Source organism: Acanthochromis polyacanthus, chromosome 8 (assembly GCF_021347895.1).
Source record: "Acanthochromis polyacanthus isolate Apoly-LR-REF ecotype Palm Island chromosome 8, KAUST_Apoly_ChrSc, whole genome shotgun sequence".
In the NCBI taxonomy this organism is placed as follows: Eukaryota; Metazoa; Chordata; class Actinopteri; family Pomacentridae; genus Acanthochromis; species Acanthochromis polyacanthus.
In genome coordinates, this window is record NC_067120.1 from 7,856,950 (window position 1) to 7,878,056 (window position 21,107).

Below are 21,107 nucleotides of genomic sequence, written 5' to 3' on the forward strand. Positions count from 1 at the left end.
GCTGTCATTTGTTCATTCATGGCTGATTTTATCATTTCATTGACCGTTTTAAGCAACGCTTGCCGAAGCTTGTCCCTGAGATGAATCAAATCTGCTTTAGCAGACAGTAATAGACCTTTTATACAAACTTACAACTAATGAATTTGTATTATGAATGAGAGAAAGCAGCTTATTGTGGCTGCTAAAAGACATTTAAAGCAGCCGTTTTCAGGTATTTACACTGAAACTCAACACTAACAACTAAAAGTGTGTAAGTATTTTATTATACAACTAGAAGTTGTTGTAATGCACAAATAACTTTGGCAGTATAAACAGTTTAATGTAGTATTTTATTACTTTTACTGCAAATAGACCATTTAGAACCATCACAACAACTTTTAAAAGTGACTGCAGGTTCTTTGTATTCGCATAGTGTCAGGTTCTAGATTGTTTAATGCTCCTATTATGTTACAAACAGACTGGGCTTGCTTTTGTTTGACATTTTGTTAGGATTCACTTTTGTTATGGAAATGAAAAGTGATTCTGTAATGGAAAATTACTGGACAGCATAGTCCATCCTGTTTAAGGGTTTCTGCAGATGTAACCTTCTATCTACACTACTCAAGGACAGAACCATATTTACCATGTCCTGCTAGTTTTTGGGGAGTGATTGTTTTGAGGAGGTAGGGATGACATGTCACAACTTCAGCTCACAAAGGTAATGAACACCTGCTGATCCTCAACCAACCACTCTCCTTTTAAAAAAAAAAAATTGTCTGCCTTTCCTTCTTTAAAAGTTTGGTGCACGTTCTTATTTTTGTCACTTCTTCTCTTTGGCCTTCTGCAGACCTCCTTCACCTTTCTTGCAGGAAATAAACTATTGATGGACAAGCGTTGTTGAAGACAATCTTCATGGCACATTTAATTTCCAACACAATCCCATAAAGCTTTGTCCTATTTTCAGAATAGAATAATCCTTTAGTATAAAATCACTCCACCTTTGTTTCATCTCCTGAGTGTAAAAAAAGTGACATTGTTTAATGTTCTTCATGAAATGTTTCCATGTAAGTGACACTGTGATGAGTAAAGACTGTGCAGACTATCTCCAATGTATGAAAAAACTCTAGCAATTAGTGCTACACATTACAGATGCGTGTGTTAACTTGTTGGTGCAGTTATTTGTACAGGCGTGACTGTGAATGCAGATGTACAGGCCCCATATTTTTATTCCTCACCACCACCTGCTTTGGTTTCAGAGTCCTGGGACTGTTCATGCCGGCTAACTGTCACAATATAAATGGCCTCCTGGGACATTAAAACAGAACAGATCTGTTGTTAATGTTATTAGTAACACCTGTGCTGTGAAAAATTACTAGCAGAGTTAATTGCACTGAGGTCCCTGGTGTGAGCACATTGAGCTCCTTGTTGAGTGTGTGTGATGAGCTCGTGGCTTCTCCTTGTGGCTGTTGTTTCAACTGCAGCTCTCAGCAAAAATCAAGAACCAGAAAACTTCCAAAGGGCAAACTTACATGACTAAAAGGTCAGATTTATGCTTCGATATGTTTTGGTTTTACAAGAGAAAACTAACTGATCAGCCACAACACCAAAGCTACCGACAGATTATACAAAAAATATGCATCAGCTTGTTGATATATAATGTTTTGTTAGGAAGCCTTTACTCTTGGCAATTATCTGGATCTTAATTCTTCTGAAACCTTCTCCCCCTATAGAACAGTGTGCCCTGCCACACCATAAAATAGGGTGACTATATTTTGATTACCGGACACAAGGACACTCGACCTGTCCATGAGATACTGAAATGATACTTGAAGTTTCCTCCGAGATGACTTAGAATTTCAATACTTTTGAAGAATGACTCCTCTGTATGGACAGAAAATTGTTATATGATCAAATACTATCTATAACCAAAGACACAAATTCAGACAGACTTCTCAGAGGTTACTCAACATGTTTCATTATGACAAATTTCAAAACTAACAAATGAAATAATGATAGAAATAATGTGTCCTCTGTATTAGAAAAACCAAGAGCACAAGTTCTCGACTTGGCCTCCAAAGTTTCTCATCTTTTTTTTTCCACAAAACTCTGCCTTTGTATCTGAATCCAGTGGAACTCAGTTCATTCTTGACAGTGTCTGTGAAAGTCTTTCTGGAATTTGCTTCGAGTATCTTGAAAAATTTGATTTTTTTTGGTGGGAGTGTCGGAAAAACGGCTTCTTTTGTTACTGCTACTGAGGAAAAACACGACGCAAGGAAGACTCAGAGTCAAAATATTCAGTTAAGAATATTTAGTAAAAAATGCAAAGGATGGACAGATATGCGTGCACGCAGATTCTATCTTGTTCAGATGCTGACAGCAGAAAACTGCTAAAGCTAGACAATGGTTTTCTGCATGCAGCTGTGATTACAAGAAAGAATGAATCTCTAAGCTAATACATGAGTTTTTAAACTAAGAATTTGCAGTCCTCTGATTGGCCCCACGCCGAGACAGCCTCTCCGGATGTCTTGGGTCTTGTCCAATCACCTCCGTCTTCCTCCTGCAAGAGGTGTCTCTGAATGTGTGTGTATGTGGCCCTCTTTTTGCCACTGCCAGCTGCCAGTATTGCACAATTAAGGAAAGAGGCGATGTTTAAGAGAATCTTTACTCCCTAATAATTTTAATTAAAAACTCGTGGCTTGCCGGCACCTCCCCTGTGGGAGACAGCCTCCCCCAAATTTTCTCAAGCGAACACCTGCACCCTTATCTCCAAACAATACTTTTGCTGATATTGGCAGTTATTCCAGAGGAAACAAACCACAGGCTATCTGTAAACCATTTCAGTCAGAGGGCAAAAAAGGCCTGCTGTCAGATACACACACAGACACAGATTCATTACAGCAGTGGATTAATTTTTCTACATCAGCATCTCGCTGCTGTTTGAACTTTTCACCCTTTCTCTGCCTTTCTGTGCATATGTGACAACCTGCACATCCAGAACTAGAATTCAAACATGCACCCATAAGCACTTTAATACATTTGAGTATAGAGTTAATACAAGTTGCAAGCACATTAATATATGATTAACACATAATATGATCAAACGAAGGTTAATAATGATTATCAGTAATAGTAAAAGAGTAATTAAATGATGATTGCAAGTAATGAATAAAAGTAATAACATGATTACTAAGCAAAAGTAATTAAAATGATAATTACAAGTAAAAGTAATAAAATGATGATCATAAGTAATAAGTAAAAAGTAATTAAAATGATGATTATAATTGATAAGCAAAGAGTAATTAAAATGATTATAAGTAATATGCAAAAGCAATAAAAACATGATAGTTTCATACACATGCAAAAATGAATATTCCCCACAGGAGATGAAGGAGTGACTGGACTGTTTGCACCAGGAAGTTAGAAAAATGAATTAACCAACAGGCTGTTCAGTTGTTTGACTATGTACATTATTAATAGTTTTTTGAATATTAAAACAATGTATGCAGTGTATCGATATGTGCCGAATTAAGCCTGATATACACATCCTCACCCCCACAACTCATTGGACTCCAAGAATGCGCTACTAACATCCTGCTAGCAAACACCACAGGTCTCATGTTTATTCCCCAAGAGATCAAATCTGCTTTGGCAGCTTGAGGATGACCTACACAAAACCATTCGGGTGGTTTTAATGTTGTGGTTGATCGTGTTGGTGTTCATGTTTAGTGACCTTTTCCTCAGGAACCATCTGGGATTGTCTCCAGTGTAGCAGATGAGGAAGCGCTGGACACGGCCAGGTCATGCCCTTATACCTCAATAGACTTCTTTGACTGTGAATATTTTGACATTTGAAAGCGGAAGAAGCACAGGTGTGATTTCTAACATTAATAGCATTCCGGTTAAAGCAGGTGAGTCAGTTCAAGCGTGACGGGACGCTGTGACGACTTATTGAGCGACTTGTTAATGTCACAGCTGCGTTTTTCCTGCAATGACAAATCAAAATACTGTAGCTGCTGTCAGAAAGACCTCTTTGTATTTCACATTGTACTGGATGTTTTAGAGCACAGTGCTTCCTTTATATCAGGGTAGATTGTGAATAATTGGAAATACTTTAACCGTTATACGCTCAGGCAGGCATTTTCTTTTACTCTGAGTCTGATTTGACCTCTGCTCAGATCAAAATTGTGTGCATTTATGCTCAAAACTACTTAAAGCCACCAAAAAATGCTTATTCAGGCGTCTTTTTGTGTGTGATCTGGATCTGGAGGAGCAGCTGGAGGCAATAGGAAAATCCCAGGAAAGCTAAAAGTAATTTTTTAACAGCTTGAAAAGCATCCTGGGGGAAATACAAGTGGATGTGTTGATAACCCAGCAGCAGCGTATCGATCAGTTTTTAGTCCTTTGTCTCACTGCTGTGCCTCCATCTAGTGGCTGCAGGGATCACATGCAACCACGAGTAAAAGTTCTTTTTATTCAAACCGAAAACAAAATCAGACATTAAAAATCCAGCATTTGCATCACAAAAAAGCCACACAATAAAAACCATTAACAATAAATATTCATCTCACCGTTCCTAACTACAAAAAGCTGTAACATTTCTCCACTTGTATTTAAATAAGACTGTTACTGTAGCATGAAAGCAAACCGGTGGGATAATGAACTGATTGCTTTCTAAACTGCAGGCACCTGTTGTGTTGGCTGAGAAAGAAGCAGATCTGCTGTGATCACAGAACGCCGGCTGTCGCTGACGTCGGCCGCAGACTGACTCACTGATCAACATATTCTCTGTGCAGCTGCAATATTACTGAGTAGGAGGGTGAGATGGGAACGCTCCTGAGGTGACAGGAGATTATTCCACACCAGATCTGATCATAATATCTGAACAAAGAGAAATGGGGAAGATTTTAAGACACATAAATACACAAAAGTACTTGCTGGACTGCTGTTAAAATGTCAGGGCTCACATTGTTATTACAAAGGTCATAGTTGGAATGCTCAGTGATTAAATTACTAAGAGTCTTAATGAGATTTATAAGGAATTAATAAAAACACAAAGGCACACTGTGGGTTTCAGTTGTAGCTGAACCTCTACATTCTATACAGGAGTTTTATCTGCAGTAATTGTTGCCAGCAGATGAGATTTACAAGGAAAGGTAGCGATCGGAGTGCCTGTCAGATTCTGTCTGGATTTTCTCTGCTTTCTGTCTACTCTTTCTTGAACACTTGGTATTTGTACTTAACGCCGTTCTCCTCTTGAATTTCACTCGGTACTCCAGGAAACCTTATTTGGAAACAAAACACAGAAGACTGATTAGGACAGAATCAATAAAATGCAGGATTAATGATTAGTAAAACAATCAAAGTGAATACACTGAGCTTCATGAAATGAAATTTATAATAAGCTTCATTGTGAAAGATAACATTCTGACAAACAAACCAGTAAAATGATTTGTTTAAACTGATAATTCATTGCTTTTGATATTAAAAACAAAGATAATACCAAACCCAAGGCAAGAATCTACATGAAGTAAACAACAATTAGCGATTTTATTGTTTAAATCCTGTCTAATTGAAGAAACAAAGCTGTTCAAAGCTTTGGTGAAGTCAGCGAATCCTTTTGAGCTGAACTGACAACTCAGTCTAACATAGTGCTGATGTTGGCTGAGCAACAAAAAGCAAAAACCACCATCTGATGGGTTGCTGGGATGCCTGAATGTGTATCAGAAGCAACTCTTTCATAGCTGTTTAGAAGTTCAAATGTGGGGTCTGAGCTTCAGTGATTTGGATGATGAAAAGTTACCGCTCTTGTAGTTTAAATGCGGCTTTGTCAAACTCTGGGAAGAAAACGTCACAGTCAAAGTTAGCCATGACGTCGGTCAGGTAAAGCAAGTCACACCACGGGTGCTTCAACGCATCCTGGAGAGAAAGAGGAAAACAAATTCACAGTGTTAAACCTCAACATAGAGTTTTTCTCTTTTCTTTTCTCTTTAGCAGAATTAAGCTGCTTATTCCAACTCTTTAATTAAATCATATCTCTGTGATGTTTGCACTGAGAGAGACACAAGCCTTTTATGATGTGCTTTCTTTTTTTCCCCTCAGACAACTGACAGTGGGTTAGAATATAAATTATTGTGTTTTTAATTTATTGTTTTACTGGTTATTATCTGCAATTTAACAAAACAGGCAAAAACCTGTGAAATAAAAGTTAGAAATAGTTAAAAAATTCATTTTTTTACAGCTTAAGGTTAGTCAAATGCTCTGTAGAGAGCATCAGATGAGCTATAAGGTAGAGAACTGCTGCTGTTCAGGCTTCCTTTACAGCACGTATGTTGTTCTAGTATGAAATGCATGATTGATGGCATTAACTCTGCTCTGTTCAAGCGTAGCAACAAGACATGACTGTTACAGTGAGCAGAATGAATGACAACAGCACTGTGTAAGCAAAGTGGAATTAAGCTAAGATTAATTTCATTGTTGACACACGTGGTTTACTCAGCAGATCAGTCCTTCATAACGCCAACAACAGGTTTTATCTTTGAATCTGTGAAGCATACAGTGTTGCTCTGTAGCTGTATTACATTAGGCTGCTTCCTGGAGATCTGATCAAACTAGTTTACCTCGTAGACTCGTGTTCCTCCAGCAATCCAGATGGTCTCTATTAGACCAGCGAGGGGCGGCTCTGCAGCCAGGCGGATGGCACTCTCAAAGTCCTGACACAAGAAGTGGGCGTGATCTGGAACTGTGCTGCAAGAAAAGAGTCGTCACCGGGAGGAACGACAGGCAGAGAAAAACTAGAACTGGACTGTGGGTGAAGACTCACTTCAGCGTCGTACTCAGCACCACATGCAGGATGTTAGGCAGTGGGAGCATGCCTTCTGGGTGGGAGTCCCAGCACAGTCTGCCCCAGATCATCAGATTCATCCTTCCTGAAACACACACAATCAAACATTTACAGTTATTCTTATGCTCCTATGCCAGCAATAATGGCGCATGCCGCAGCAATTGGCATCAAAATCTTAGAATTAAATTGTCTTAACACAAAAAACACAAAGCTAGCACATATGGACAAATCATTTTGGTGCCAGAAGACAGATTATGGTTTAGGCGTGATTAATGTATAATATGGTTGATGTGGAATACTACCTGGTCTCGACACCGTAGAAACAGTGTTCAGAAAGTACTGGAATTCAGACCTGTGAAGGACACATTTCCAAAGTGAAGTCAAACAGAAAACAGTTGGCTGTTACTCAGCTCATTAATTCTGCTTATAGTTTCCACATGGAGCATAAAAAGCCTCATGAACAACACACATTGAATTACGGCCTCTTGTGTTTACTGCTCTGGACAGTCAGATCATGGGCCGCCACTTTTAAAGCCTATGAGATGTTCCATTACAGCCAGTTATCACCACTCTCCCACTTTTACAATCTAAAGTCACTGCTTTCTCCAGCAGACACTGACTGCACCTGTTGCCTTCACAGCCAGTCCTGTTGTTAGCGCCTTCACTGCAGCAATAGCTGAGTTTAAAGCAATTTTCTTAAATATTTATTTTAACTGTTTCTTTGGCTGTCTTGTTTGCCAGTGCTTTGTGCTCTGCTAATTACTTACAGCTGAGTTCAAAACCCACCTGTAAGGATAGGCAGTTTTATGATATTTTACATAATTATTATTATCATTATTGCCAATTTCAGTTTTTTATTACTGCTCTTTTTTTGTAAAGGCACTCTGTAACTCCAGTTTTCAAATGTAATAGCAATAAATTGCATTATTCTCCCTCTTGTAATGATGATTATTATTCTATTGATAAACCAATCAGTTGCAAAATTCCAGATAAAAATGTCAAAGAACATCCTACCAGCTGCTTTCAAAGACTATAAATATCTTCCTTAGGTTTGCAGATGTTATGCAGAAATACTTCAGAATTGATGGAAATACAACTAAATACACTTTAGTGATTCATACATGAGTTACACACATTTAGATCCTCAGAATATGATAATAAAAGACACTTTTTGCAGCCTACAAGGTGCACCAAAGGCTAAATCTTACATAACTTTCATTTTCGTTTCAGATGGCGTCAATCTTACGGTAGATTCCAGGGCAGCTTTCCATCCTTCCCCATCCCTCTGTCGTTGCAAATTGCTGCTATGAGGCGAACAGGTTTCCTCTGCGTCTTGCTCTTCTCCATCTCTAACAGATCGGCAGTCAGGATCAGGAGCCGCAGCTGGAACTGAGTCCGTCTGTGGGAAACTATTTATTGAGCTTTGTACTCAGCTATCACCGCCCACCGAGCGGCTGCTGCTATTGGACACGGTGCAGTTTCAGTGTATTCATGAACAAGATTTTACCATAGACTGTATTTAAAGATGCAAGTAGCGCCTCCCTCCAAAAGTGAAACCTACCCGGAAGTGTCAAAAACTTGCAATATCACACCGTCCGCCAGGGGCTGGCTCCAAACATAGACCCTACCTGAGGCCATCACAGAAGAAACTGTTAGATCACACAGCAGCCTGACTCACTCACGGGATGCACTATAAATAAAATATACTTCTTTTTGTTTTGTTAAAGAGTCAACAGAATAGGAATTTGTTGAGCCAAAAGACAGAAAAAGCCAAAAATGATGGGAAAGTGTTAAAAAATTGTACATTGGTAATGAAGAAAATGGAAAAATACAGTTTGAAGATGAAATATATGAACTTACCATTGTTTAAATTGGTAAGTAGTTTGTAAAAAAAAAACCAAACAAACCAAAATTAAAGGTCAGAATACACTCTCAGATTCTTTGGCTCACATAACACCAATAGAAAGTATCACCAGCCCTGAATTCATGTTTTATTGTGTTTAACACCGTTGAATTACATATTTAACATTTATTATCATGAATAAAAGTTGACACACACCTGATGAAGAACATGTATATTATGACAGGCTTGAGCTTCCAGTTACTCCTACAGTTGTCAGCTTTCCTTGATGGAAAAACTGAAGCACCTTTGTCATAAAAAACATCATGCATTTCATTTTGTTTTTTTGTAAGTTTATTATGGGTCTTTTGGAAATATGACAAAATCTGCTGGGTCAAAAATATACAAACAGCAACACTAATGTTTGGTTCAATGTTCTTTGGCAACTTTAAATCTATATATAATCTATATTTTCATTCTGTAAACATGCTTAAAGAGTTCTGTAAAGTTTTAGTGATGTTTCCACCTTCTTTTTCAGTTCCCACAATGCTCTCTTTAAAGGTTTTAAGGGATTGTTAGACCATTATCCTCTAATATTCCTATAATGTTTTCTAATTGTTGCACTGAGAGCATCTTGTCTTTGTCATCATGTAACAATGGGTAACACTGTGGATATGCTGTGTTAAAGAATGTTTTATAATGTCAACAAAATCCTCAGAAGATTCTGAGAACATTCCAGGCAAAATTTTCTTATTATATCACAGAACAGGAATGTTTTATTAAAGACATTCTGTCATCGGAGGACTCAATAACATGTTGGGAACATTTTCTGAATGTTGGTTTAGAACATTCATCCTTTGTCGATATGTTACACAATTTGTTGCCTTGACAGTTTCCTTTAAACATCCTCCGCATGTTGCACTTTATGGTAAAATATCCTTCATTAGAATAAAATGTTTTCTTTTACACATTATAGAACTTGTACGTATCATTAGCTGGTGTAGGAAGGAAGAAGGGACAGCAATTTCAAAATCCTGACAAATTCTGGTTCCGGCTGAGGTCTATACTCTGATTTTCATGTGATTTTTAAAGCAAGGATTTGTATTTTCAATAGAGATATAGAACATAACATACAGCTGCTGCATTTGTGTAACATGGTCAAAAATATGGTCTGTAGAATTAAGTATCATTGCAATGAAGCTACACATTAAACAGTACGTTACAATGAGTGAAGAGAAAGATGGGAATTTAAAACAAAAGCCAAAGAACGGACGAAATGAACACTAAAGCCAAAATAGGATGTAATATTTTTGCATTTTATTGCCAGTTTAATACATTTAGAATTTGGCCATTCTTTATACAAAAATAATAGATTTACGCTCACATGGGAGACAAAACATTTACGGTAGCACTTTTGCATTTTGGTGTCATTATTTACAAAGGACTTGTCAAACTCCATGACCAAATATACAAAAGTTGGAAATCAAAAACAAATATTTACAAAATGTATGATGGTCTATTATAAAGCCTGCTTCATCATCTTGCTTCTAATTTTCTTCTCTACTGTGCATGAGACTGTTCTCTGTGTCAAAATCTGTGAAAAAGAACGTTCTCAAGTTATGTACACCCATTACTTTATTTTCTTCATATGAAGCGTTTAGGTTTCACTTCCAGAAAACCCGTTCCAGGTCAGCTTAGTCACGTCAGTGGGCGAGGGTTTCCCATCGCGTGTCTCCTGATCACGTCAGATTCCTTTACTCTGATGGGAATCATCGTTTGACTTTTTCTCACTACGGTGTGGAAGCTGAAGCGGTCAGGGTAATGGCAGAAACATGAGATTAGAGCAACTGAGCAGAGCTGCTTGGATCCTAACCAGACAAATGTGGGGTATTAAGAGGGAAACCCCACTGGTTAGCGGTTTCATCCATACTGTGGTGGAAGACAAGAGATAGTCTCACAACAACCTGATGTAAAGACTTTGCAGTGACTGGTTTTTGCCTCTTTATGCTGTTTGCAGGGTTCTTTCTCACTGAGAGATGTGTCATTAATTCTCTCTTTGTGAAATGTGTTAACGTGATAAAGACATGTCACAAGCTGACTGTCATCTGGAACGTCTGACAATCTAAATATTACGTACTATGATGGCTTCTTTCGGTAGGAAGCCAGTACTACAGGAGCAGCTCCAACCCCTCATTATTACTGTTTGTTAGTTGGGACAATGCAGGAGAGGAGGCTACCCAGATGATACAGACGGATTGAGGGACCCTTTGAGTTCTGGATTTTGAATCCTATTTTCTCTGCTTCCAGGATTTAGAGCTGCTTTCAGGTGGAGTCTCCTCACGTCGGCGCTTCTTCACCGACTGTCCTCTTTCTGCACAAAAACATGACACAGACTATTCGTCAGGGAATAATTTCAAATGTATTTGTGACTGTAAAAATGTCATCCCTGTGGCTTTAAAGACAGACTTATTTCTTCATTTAATAAACCAAATGCCATGAGACTGTGCAGAATCCCTGAGTTTCTGCACTGTCTCAGGGCATTTTATTGCCTTTTTCAATATCAAGGGCTTTTTGGAAGTACAACAGTAGTTTAGTTATGCTCTGAAATAGAACCCAACACTCACATTCCAGCTAATAGCCAGTCTGCAGGCTAATGATCACATGTTTGGTATCAGGCTCCCCACTGTCTAACTGTCATGCGTCTTGAGTGTGATGACTATTTGGACAACACAACAGCACCTCCTCAGCAATTTACTATTCAAATGCGCATGTTTTTGGCATAAATATGAAATAGAAACCTACGTACCTGTTCGAGACATTCCCTCCTGTAGGGAAGGGTCTTCAGAGGACCTTTCTGCACCCTGACTTGTCCCTGCGTTGCTGCCATTTGCACCACTGTTAGGATTGGCAGGTACTGTTGCCAGCAGACCTGCAAGGAAAGCAAAGCAGTTTAAATTTACCCACAGTCTAATCTTTATTTATGAAAAAACAAAACACTAAACATTGACTTATTCTACAACATGATGGTAAAATGCTTCTAAATGCGAGTCAGCTTCACTCATACAACCCCTTTGAATGGCCAGTAGCCTCTATGAGCCAATGAGCAAACTCCCCTCTTTTAGAGAAGCTAATGAGAAAGTGGACATTAACTGTAGAAGACCCTTAATGTTGTGCAGTTAAAAAGATCCTGGCTGTTCTTGATAGACCTACCAATGAAAGCATCAACACCATTAAATGTGTTTGGTAAAGAGTGGAGACACAAGTCATAGCAATTTTCTGACATCTGACACTGATTATACACCAAAGCTATGAATAGTGAACCACAATCTGAACTTCTAGATGATGGGATTGTGGTTTGACAGATGTGTGCAAGTATTATCAGCACAGAAGGAAATGTAAAATTTAGATTTTTCAAATTAACCTTTAAAACTCTCTGGGGGTTTTTTCTACCTGTGGATATGTGTATTGTAGGATAATATTGTTGTGCTCTGCTGCTGAGTGACTATCAACAGTACAAACTTTCAGAATAAATACAAGTACGTGATAACATTTCATCAATATCCGGGTCCTGTCCCTACCCAGTCCTCTGTAGCAGGAAAGCTGCTGGTAAATCTGCTTCATCCTCTCAATGTTGATGCGGCTGGCCTCGGCGTGGTTCACCATGGGCTTGGGGTAGTGGACTCCTACGATACACTTGGAGGCCTTTTGCACTTCCTCTGGGGCATTCCAAGGATCATAGATGTATTTGGCTGGAAACCCTCTCAATACTGGCAAATAACGCCTAAGAGCAGAGAATAAAAAAAATAAAAGAGGTGGAACTTGTGATGTGATGGAGACCACATTCTCACGACACCTAAAATTAGACAATTTCCAAACACTTTGGGCATTTTTTGTAGTCCCGATATAACCATGATGAATTCTTTGCCCCATGTGAGCTTATAAACAAGCACAAGTTAACCATGTGATTTTATCTTCTCATTTGTAATGACTGTTATGAAACACCAGAGCTTTTCATTGCCCATGAAGTACAAAAGTTTTAAACCCCCTTGGAAGTTTTCCTCTTTCTACAAAGCAATGTCTATTAATAATAAAAAAAAGACATAAAATAACTAATATGTATTCACCCCTGTCAAGTCACTATTTAGTAGCTGCATCTTTGACCAAAACTAGACCATTAAGACTGTAAATAGGTTTGAATAAACGTTGCACATCTCAACACTCCAATTTTCCCCCAGCCTTCTTTATAAAAGAAGCATCCCCACATCGTGATGCTGCCACCACCATGCTTTACAATGTGGATGGCGTGTTTGTAGTGAGATACATCTAGTCTGTTGGCCATGAAGTGACATTTTGGTTTCATCAGTCCAAAGAACCGTCTTGTAGTTGACTTCAAAGTTTCTTATATGTGTTCTGATGAACTCTAGTCTAGATTTAATATGAACTATTTTCAACAGTGTCTTTCTCTTTGCTACTTTCCCATAAAGTCTTGATGGTGAAATACTTTTCACAATCTCTCCTATTCCAGCTGCTAAAGCCAGTAACTCCTTCACAGTGTCATTGGGGGGCTCCCTCATCAGTCTTCTTTCACGGTCACTGAGTTTTTGAGGACAGTCTGTTCTAGGCAGATTTACCTATGTTCTGATGGATTTAAATGTACTTCAAGGAATAATCACTGACTGGCAATTTTCTCATATCCATTCCCTCAATTGTGCTTTTCAATAATCTTTTCACAAAGTTACTTGGATCATTCTTCTGTCTTCATGGTGCAGTTACAACCAGGAGCACTGATTCATCAGTGACTGAACCTTCCAGATACAGGAGTCTTTTTACTACAGTTACTTCAGAAACATTCGCTGCACTGAGATGATTTCCATTTCACCAACTGTGTGACTTCTGCCACCAATTAGCTGCACTTGTGTTGAACTAGGTGAGCCACTTTAAAGAATTATTATCACATCTTATATTTTTAGTTAACTGATATTAATTTTTACAATTGTTGTCTTATTTTTGTAAATTCCAGTCAAAACACTAAATTAAACTGACCATGATTGAATCTAAAGGGAATGTTTACTTTTTATAGGCCCTTTCTTCATGTGATGTACATAAAGCATTGACTTACCGTATGTAGTCGCCATTAGGGTCTGTGCGCCGTCCAAGTCCCACAGGACAGTAGCAGTGGAAAAACTGCTGGAAAAATGAACTGCAAGAGAGCCACATCCAGTTGCCAGCATTTACACTCCAGTCTGCATCCAATAACAATTCTTCAAAGACCTGTACAAAAAACAGACAATAGACAGTTAAGACATTGCATGGTAGTACTGTTAATCAGAGCCAGAGGACAGCAGTGATTCACCTTATGCTCTTATATGTTTGATCTACTTTCTCTGTTCTTACCTTCATGCCTTCTTCCCAGCGGACCCAGAGATCCCCCCTGGTGAGGAAACAAGCCACCGCGTGCCTTGCCAATGGATGGATCCACCCCTCCTGCTTCAGCTGTGTCATAATGGCGTCTATCCAGGGAAAGCCCGTCCGTCCCTCTGCCCACTTGGCCAGAGCCTCTGGGTTCCGGTCCCAGGGTATCTGGACACACATAGGGTTTCCCTCCATCTTGTCAAAACAGGGGTTGTTGGTGGCAGTCGTATAGAAGAACTCCCTCCACAGCAGCTGCTCGTACAAGGACAGCGGTGGAGAGCTGTCCATTTTTACCTGATGGGATGATGGACACAAAAGGTGACAGGTCTGACCATTAGGTTTATCATCAGCAGGACAGGTATGAAAGATATACAGAGATTTACATATCTCATATAAATAGAAAATAATCAACAGAATAATTAAAAAGGGTTTGTCCTAAAACATGCTGTCCAGATTTTGTCATATTGGGCTATTTGTACCTTTCTGTAGAGATCAGTGAGTTTAAAGTAGAAAAGCCGACAGGAGAGACATCCAAAGCGCAGGTATGGGGTGAGCCCTGTGGGACTGGCTAGCAGGGAATTAGCAGTCAGACGTGGACGCTCAAAGTTTGCCGCCCAGGCCTGTAAAGAGACGATTAGGCAGCTTTAACTAAAACATAGCACTGGTAGACATTAAAGAAGATATAACATTTTGAGTCTATGACATCAAAATGTGAGGCTCCACACAGTTAAAGACTCTACTGGGGGTGATACAGCACACATCACTTGACACATTCAGTTCTAGCAAAATTAAAAGGCACCGAGTTTTACTTTTGTAGCTCAGTAATTTTGGATTGGGCATATTGACAATCCCGGCTGGCACAAAGCTTTTATCAACATATCAGGAACAGTTTTACACAGTTTGTCCGTTGGAAAACCTGCCCAGGCAAGTAGGAAAATGTTAGTCCTTAGCTCTTTTGTACATTTTCTTAAAATGGATACAAGCCAACCAAATAATATACATTTGCCAAGTTTTTCAGTATTTTTCTGTGTTTTGCTGAAACAGAACACAGCAGTAACATGGTAACTTGAGGTCATTGGTGAGGTAAAACAAGAGGCAATCATAACTACATGTGGTTGCCATTTTGTATATGTACACAATGCATTAAACTGCATTTTTACCATTCTCTCCAAATGCCGCTCTAGCCTCATGAGTGCCTCTGTTTCTCCACCTGGCCATACTGCTGTGGTTAGGCCCTCTGTCTCGAAACCTGGTCACACAGTCGAATCAAAAACTTTCTTAGCCCCTGAATCTATCAATAAGGCACAGTGAATAGCATTTACATAAACACACCAACAGCTGTGAGTTAAAGTGTACACGCACACATAAAAACAAAGAAAACTTACCAAGCTCTTCCAGGGACGGCACCCCAAACTTGTCATCATGGTCTTCACTGATGGGTGTGAGGCAGTTTTTAACGACATCAGATGTGATCGTCTCTGCAGGCAGCTCCACAGCATCCATTCGGTTGATTAGACCCTCAAAGCGCTTGTACGTTAGTGGAGGTTGACCACTGTTGAGTTCTATAATCCTTTACAGAAGGCAAATCCATTAAGAGAATCACTGCATGCACACATGAAGAGGGTGCTCATTGCCTCCATTTTTATTACAACATGTTTATTACTTTGGGACTTTTATCTCAACTCACTTGTCCAGATTGTAAAGGGTGTGTGAAATCCGCACCATGACCTCTACTCCTGCCTCGCTGGCTAGTTTCTGGATGGCAGCATCTCGTTCCTTGCCAAACGGCTCGGAGTCGTATTCATAAGACAAATGAGTGATCTGCCATTCCTAAAAAACACAGTAATACACACACTCAAACACATCATACATAAGGATCACAGATAAGGTCATAATTACACAAAATTACACATTTTACAAAATGTAACTTCTGTGTGGGCACCTGTTCACTGGAGTATAAAAATGCTACATTCTGTTTCAGCTGCATTTTTTGCTCTGTTCCGTGTGTCCTACCTTAAAAAGACGAGGGAAGACATCTGTAGGCTGGCCTCTGATGACAAACAACCGGGAGTTGATTTTGCGCAGGCTAGCATCCAAGTCCTCCAGACAGTGCAGCAGAAACCTGGACCAACAGAAGGATCACATAGTTGATTAGACGCATGAGATAACCTCCTACCAGTTACCACAGAATGCAATCATGAGAGCACCAGTCACAGGCCTAGCTGATCTGATGATCCAAAGGAACTAATGGAGGGGGTTTATACCTCCACTACAGCATGAAGCTTGTGTAAGTCACATGGGTAAAATTGCAATGGAAGGGCCCTTAAACTAACTGAACTTAAGCTGGTTAGACATGCGGCTGCTTTAAGGAGAATGCCTGCCTGAAACTGACATTTACCATACTAATAAATAAAATATGTGTGTATTTATGGCCTCTAACTATACTGTAAAAACTGTACAAACTGCAAAGCTATTTTGGGTTCATACCTAAATGCTAAAATATAACGGTTTCACTTCAATTTATTAGAGTTTGTGTCAGTAAAGTGCACTGAAGAAACAGTATTTTGCATTTGTGATAATAACCAGCCATCTACTAGAATCATCATGAAGAAAATGCAGAGATCTGATGCTATTAAAACTGAAATTTAAACCATATTGTGATCACTGTATGATACGGACAAAATACAAAACAATATTCCTTCCATCAGTAAAGACTGCATGAAATGAAAGTGTTTCAGTGAGAACGGGCAGCCCTCTTCTGGTGAAGCCCTTTTAACACACAACCACTATATACACACCACACTTACAAAAAGGCACTAAAACAACAGCAGTCAATTACACACAGCAGAGAATGTAACCTCTCCAAGTGCACTGAATTCTCAGCCTTTTATTGCTGCAAGAGGCAGAAGAACACAATGCAGAGAAGTGCTCTCGTGGCCCCTACATTTAAACAAGCTTTTTCTCTGTAATACAACCAGCATCATGATATTCACAGAACGACAAAGGAGTAGAATATTATTTTCGTTTTTGCTTTATCTTTTGCAGATGCGGCATAGCTTTGACAAAACAGGAGATGAAAGTACCACAACCCCTCACCACAGCAACCAGCAGTTTCCCTTCCCTAATAAACAAATACTTTAAAAAGATTTGACACAGGATGCAGATTTGATAAGCCGATTCTTAAGTGAACTCAGACTTGATAAAAAAAAAAAATTGTCAACCACCCCACCACATTACAAATTGATTTTCCTCTACATACTACAATCCTATCAGTCAACCACTTCTCTTCAATTTTTGTTAACAGCTGGGTCTGAAAAATTGGTTCCAAAGTCATTTGGTCCAGGGTTTAAAAAAAAAATTGCTTTTTATTCTGTTTATTGATCCCTAAAGGGAAAGTCTGAATTTAAAAATTAACAACAAATGCTGTTTTGCCATAAAACTGTGGTGTGAATGTGCAGGTGGCTTTATCTACCTGATAATGTCAAACCTTACGGACGGAAAGTAGGTCACTATCTCAGAAAGTGTGCAAATAATGTAGTGGCCGAACAACAAACATGTCCGTAATGAAAGGGAATCTCTCAATACGAAAGTTATTTTTTTCTTAATATCTTTCTTTATTAATTTTAAGCTATCATTCTGTTATTATGGATTTTCTTCCACACTTGTGATTACAAATAAATATTTCTGACATTATTTTTCACACATCACTTGTGATTTCAAATTTGACTAGTTGGTGATGTTCAGGCAAATCTCTTCATTGAAGTAAGAATAACTGAGACTTGGAGATAAAGCAGTGAAACTCAGCTGGTTTAGATACCAGACAGATGGTTTAGCAATTATACTGACTTCTCCCAAACTTCTGGAGGCAGCCACAGGGCCAACAGCATTGTATGGCTGCGTGAATGATGTGAATGGATGTGTTCTGATAGAAATAGCACGCACATAGTAAATGAGGTGGTGTAGCACACTTAAGGGTGGTAGGTCTGTTAAGTGTGTGTTTAATGTAGGTCAAAACTGAGAGTGTTCATGATGTAATGACCATAGCAACACACTGACCCAAATTTGTAGGCACGCATTCAAGGTTGAGCAGCAGAGCCAGTATGCGGGAAAATAACTTGTATCGTCATGGCGGTTAGGCACCACGCTTACTGCCTGGAGCCTTTACGTCTCCTCAGGAAATGAATGGTCAACCCGGTTTGTATCTACTTTGGCAGTTGACTTCATCCCAAAGGAAGAAAATAGAGACTACAGTCCAGTGAATTCAAAGCAGATTCAGAGCTGTATATTGGTACAGTATGTGAGTAACGATGTACAGTGGATGACTGAAGTAAAATCTGTCAGCAAAATCTGCACTCTTTGAACAATATACATTTCTCTATATATTTACCTGGTATTTATATTAATTTAGCTTGAGGAAAGAAAGCACCTCACTGTCTGCAGCTACTGCCAACAGCTAATGATACAGTAATGCCAGATGTTGACTACAAAGAGACATCAGAAGAGAGACAAAAATTAATATTTTTAACAATATTATGCAGGACTAAAATGAATATTTGAAGTCCATCCTAAACCACCATGCAAACAACAATACTAATACTAAAAAACAAACTAAAATTTGATGCTTTCCCATAGCTCTCAGACAATGACAAGACAATTTAATTGTAAATGCTTAAAAAATTAGGGGAAAAATTAGTAAACTAGGTTTGTTGTCAAACTAGTTGGAACTGGAAATATATCACAAAAGCAGCACAACTTGAAGAGTTTGGATCAAATATTGATTGATATACAATATGTACTCTTTTCTTGAAATAAAAGAAGCAAACTGAGTAGAAAAATCGGCTTTCTGGGAGGCTAAAATGGGAAGAAGCAATGTGCACTTGAAGGAGCACAAACAAATCTCTTGAAAAAGTAAAAGCTCTCAGAACGTGTTGATTGGAACAAGATATCGGACAGTGGGAAACAATCTTATTTAATGACGTATATGTGTGTATACGTACAACATCTGCTAAGTGCCACTAACTGAAGCCTGAAGGCATACAGATACATGGTCATACATTAAAGTGGGACGTTTTTGGCTTGCTTGAAATCAATAAGACTTTAAATCAATGAATGCTGATTGCACTGATTTTTTAATAAACTTGTATACTAGGCTAGTTGTTACAATTTCCATTAGAAAGCATCACTTTGCACTGCTCTTTGACCTTTTGCAAATGTATGAAACTTTGTAAGAACCTTTTCTGCATCTGACCCTGCAGTGTACTGGACCATGGCAACAACCACATGGTGAAATCAAATGTGTACATTAGGTCAAACGCAGACTATGTCCTAATATGAAGGGATGTTTGACATCTTGGGCCATTGTGAAGCAAGCGTACATTCTCTAATGACAACTGTTGTTGAATCTCATGTGCGGGATTTAGATGATCCTGAAATAACCCAAGCAGTGATAAAACAATGGTTACGAATTAAGTGCAATCATGCATTAGGGATGACCTGAATAATCTGCACACTTTCTTGACAACTGAAAACATAACATACAGTGCAAGGACACAGTTCTCTATAGAATTAAATGATTTATGAAACAACCAAAAAAGGTATTTTTTGTTTCTGTTGTATCCAGCTTTAAAACAGGAAACGTGGCACATTTGCACTGGCAGGCCGTCGGAAAGAACTGGATCGATCAGGCTAATTAGAGTTCACTAGATTCGAGTTTGAAGTCCAGCGATTGGCTCTAATCTGTTCAACCCTGCACCCAGTTATCACTCCCATTAAGTTCTTTTCTGTCCCGCCACCCACCTCCACCTGTTGATCCCCACATTGGAGGACCCTGCAAACCAAGGGTCCAGGATGTAGATGCAACGCAGGGTGTCCGCTCCACGGATGGAGTCCCTCAGAGACGGGTTATCATGCAGCCGCAGGCCCTTCCTGAACCAGTGAATGGTGTTGACCACCATGTCGGATGCCTTCTTTACTTATCCACTAGTAGAGATTAAAGGTGGGGGAGGATGAGGAGGGGTTCCCCAAAACAACAACAAACGTCCTCTTCCGGTGGTTGGTAGCGTGGAAAAAAAAAAGTCCCACGTAGTTTTTTTTTCTCTTCTTATGTCTTCTTAGCGATGGAGGTTTACCTGACTTTAACCTTGCTCCATGAGTTTATCCAGGGAGTTGGGTCTCCTGACCGATAGTGGCTGCATGTGTGGACAGCTGGTAAGCACCGCAGAGACGAAAACAAACAGCTGTCACCGCTCCTGCCTCGTTCAGTAGCGAGAATGAGGTAAAAACCAAACAAATCTCGACGAATATAGTTTCCAACCGGGAGCGACGTTTTATTTTTATTAGCTAGCACAAGGCGCGTGCGTCACACAAGCTACGAGCTAGCTTGAAAAAAAAAAGTACAGACGGGCAAATATTCACGGTTCTTCCCCACACGTAAGGATAGTCCACGCAAAGTAAAAACAGGTTACGCTTCGTTTAACGCTAAAAACATTGTGTATAAACTAAACGCCAGCTAAACGCGTCCGTTCTGTATCAACATCTCCACCCACATGAATACGCAGCAAGGAAAGCGGCGCTCCGATTGGTCGGAATCTGCCGTTATACAACCGCTGCCCCGTCACGTTTCCGTAATGTGCTTTATTCTCTCCGTTAAAACGTCGTCTACGGTTGTTCTGACTCGTCTAAATGTCGCTTTTTAGTCGTGTATTCTCATAATGTGGGGTCAGTTTAAATCTTAGAGCGCAAAATAGTCAAATAACTGGTAAAAGTGGTCATTAGAAGCAGCTAATCAGAGACCTTGGTTTGAGTTATGTCGTACACACAGAAATACCCGGATGAGCACATGAGAAGCGGCGAGGCCTGCATCGAAACGGGTGCGCTCGATTTAATCCAGAGGACACACCGCTCTTATACCGCAGCAGTACGCTCGGTGGGACTCTGTCAACCCCGTCCCCTCCGGACAGCGCCAAGCTCTAACCAATGTGAGCCACGTTAAATTACATAAAGGTCTAAATTGTGGTATGGAGCAGCCAATGTGTA

General features: G+C 39.4%; 2 protein-coding genes across 3 annotated transcripts; both read right to left on the reverse strand.

The window, feature by feature from the left end:
- Positions 1-4,430: 4,430 nt before the first annotated feature.
- Positions 4,431-8,340, reverse strand: zgc:153031. 2 transcript variants are annotated; one of them, XM_022189615.2, is made up of 6 exons: positions 8,067-8,340; positions 7,123-7,172; positions 6,800-6,905; positions 6,597-6,723; positions 5,780-5,895; positions 4,431-5,260 (listed from the first exon to the last, which is right to left on the reverse strand). In XM_022189615.2, the coding sequence occupies exons 1-6, from the start codon at positions 8,165-8,167 to the stop codon at positions 5,185-5,187; spliced, it is 576 nt and encodes a 191-aa protein (XP_022045307.1). In that variant the 5' UTR covers positions 8,168-8,340; the 3' UTR covers positions 4,431-5,184. The 2 variants fall into 2 exon arrangements, with proteins under 2 accessions (XP_022045307.1, XP_051808510.1); XM_051952550.1 differs by having other exon boundaries at positions 8,029-8,067.
- A 1,615-nt stretch (positions 8,341-9,955) lies between these two features.
- On the reverse strand, positions 9,956-20,634 carry cry1b (cryptochrome circadian regulator 1b). Its single transcript, XM_022189614.2, has 11 exons — positions 19,869-20,634; positions 16,086-16,194; positions 15,760-15,902; positions 15,458-15,642; positions 15,233-15,321; positions 14,552-14,692; positions 14,055-14,366; positions 13,780-13,931; positions 12,239-12,441; positions 11,467-11,589; positions 9,956-11,031 (listed from the first exon to the last, which is right to left on the reverse strand). Exons 1-11 carry the CDS (start codon positions 20,024-20,026, stop codon positions 10,949-10,951), a joined length of 1,698 nt encoding a protein of 565 aa, XP_022045306.1. The 5' UTR covers positions 20,027-20,634; the 3' UTR covers positions 9,956-10,948.
- Between the last annotated feature and the right edge of the window lie 473 nt (positions 20,635-21,107).

Coding starts and splice junctions, on each gene's coding strand:
- zgc:153031 (XM_022189615.2), bottom strand. CDS start 8,167: ATGGAGAAGAGCAAGACGCAGAGGAAACCTGTTCGCCTCATAGCAGCA. Junction 7,173..8,066: donor AAGCTGCCCTGGAATCTACC/GTAAGATTGACG, acceptor TGTCCTTCACAG/GTCTGAATTCCAGTACTTTC. Junction 5,261..5,779: donor GCATTTAAACTACAAGAGCG/GTAACTTTTCAT, acceptor TTTCCAAATAAG/GTTTCCTGGAGTACCGAGTG.
- cry1b (XM_022189614.2), bottom strand. CDS start 20,026: ATGGTGGTCAACACCATTCACTGGTTCAGGAAGGGCCTGCGGCTGCAT. Junction 15,322..15,457: donor GCCGTCCCTGGAAGAGCTTG/GTAAGTTTTCTT, acceptor CTGTGTGACCAG/GTTTCGAGACAGAGGGCCTA. Junction 13,932..14,054: donor GCTGGGAAGAAGGCATGAAG/GTAAGAACAGAG, acceptor TTTTTTGTACAG/GTCTTTGAAGAATTGTTATT.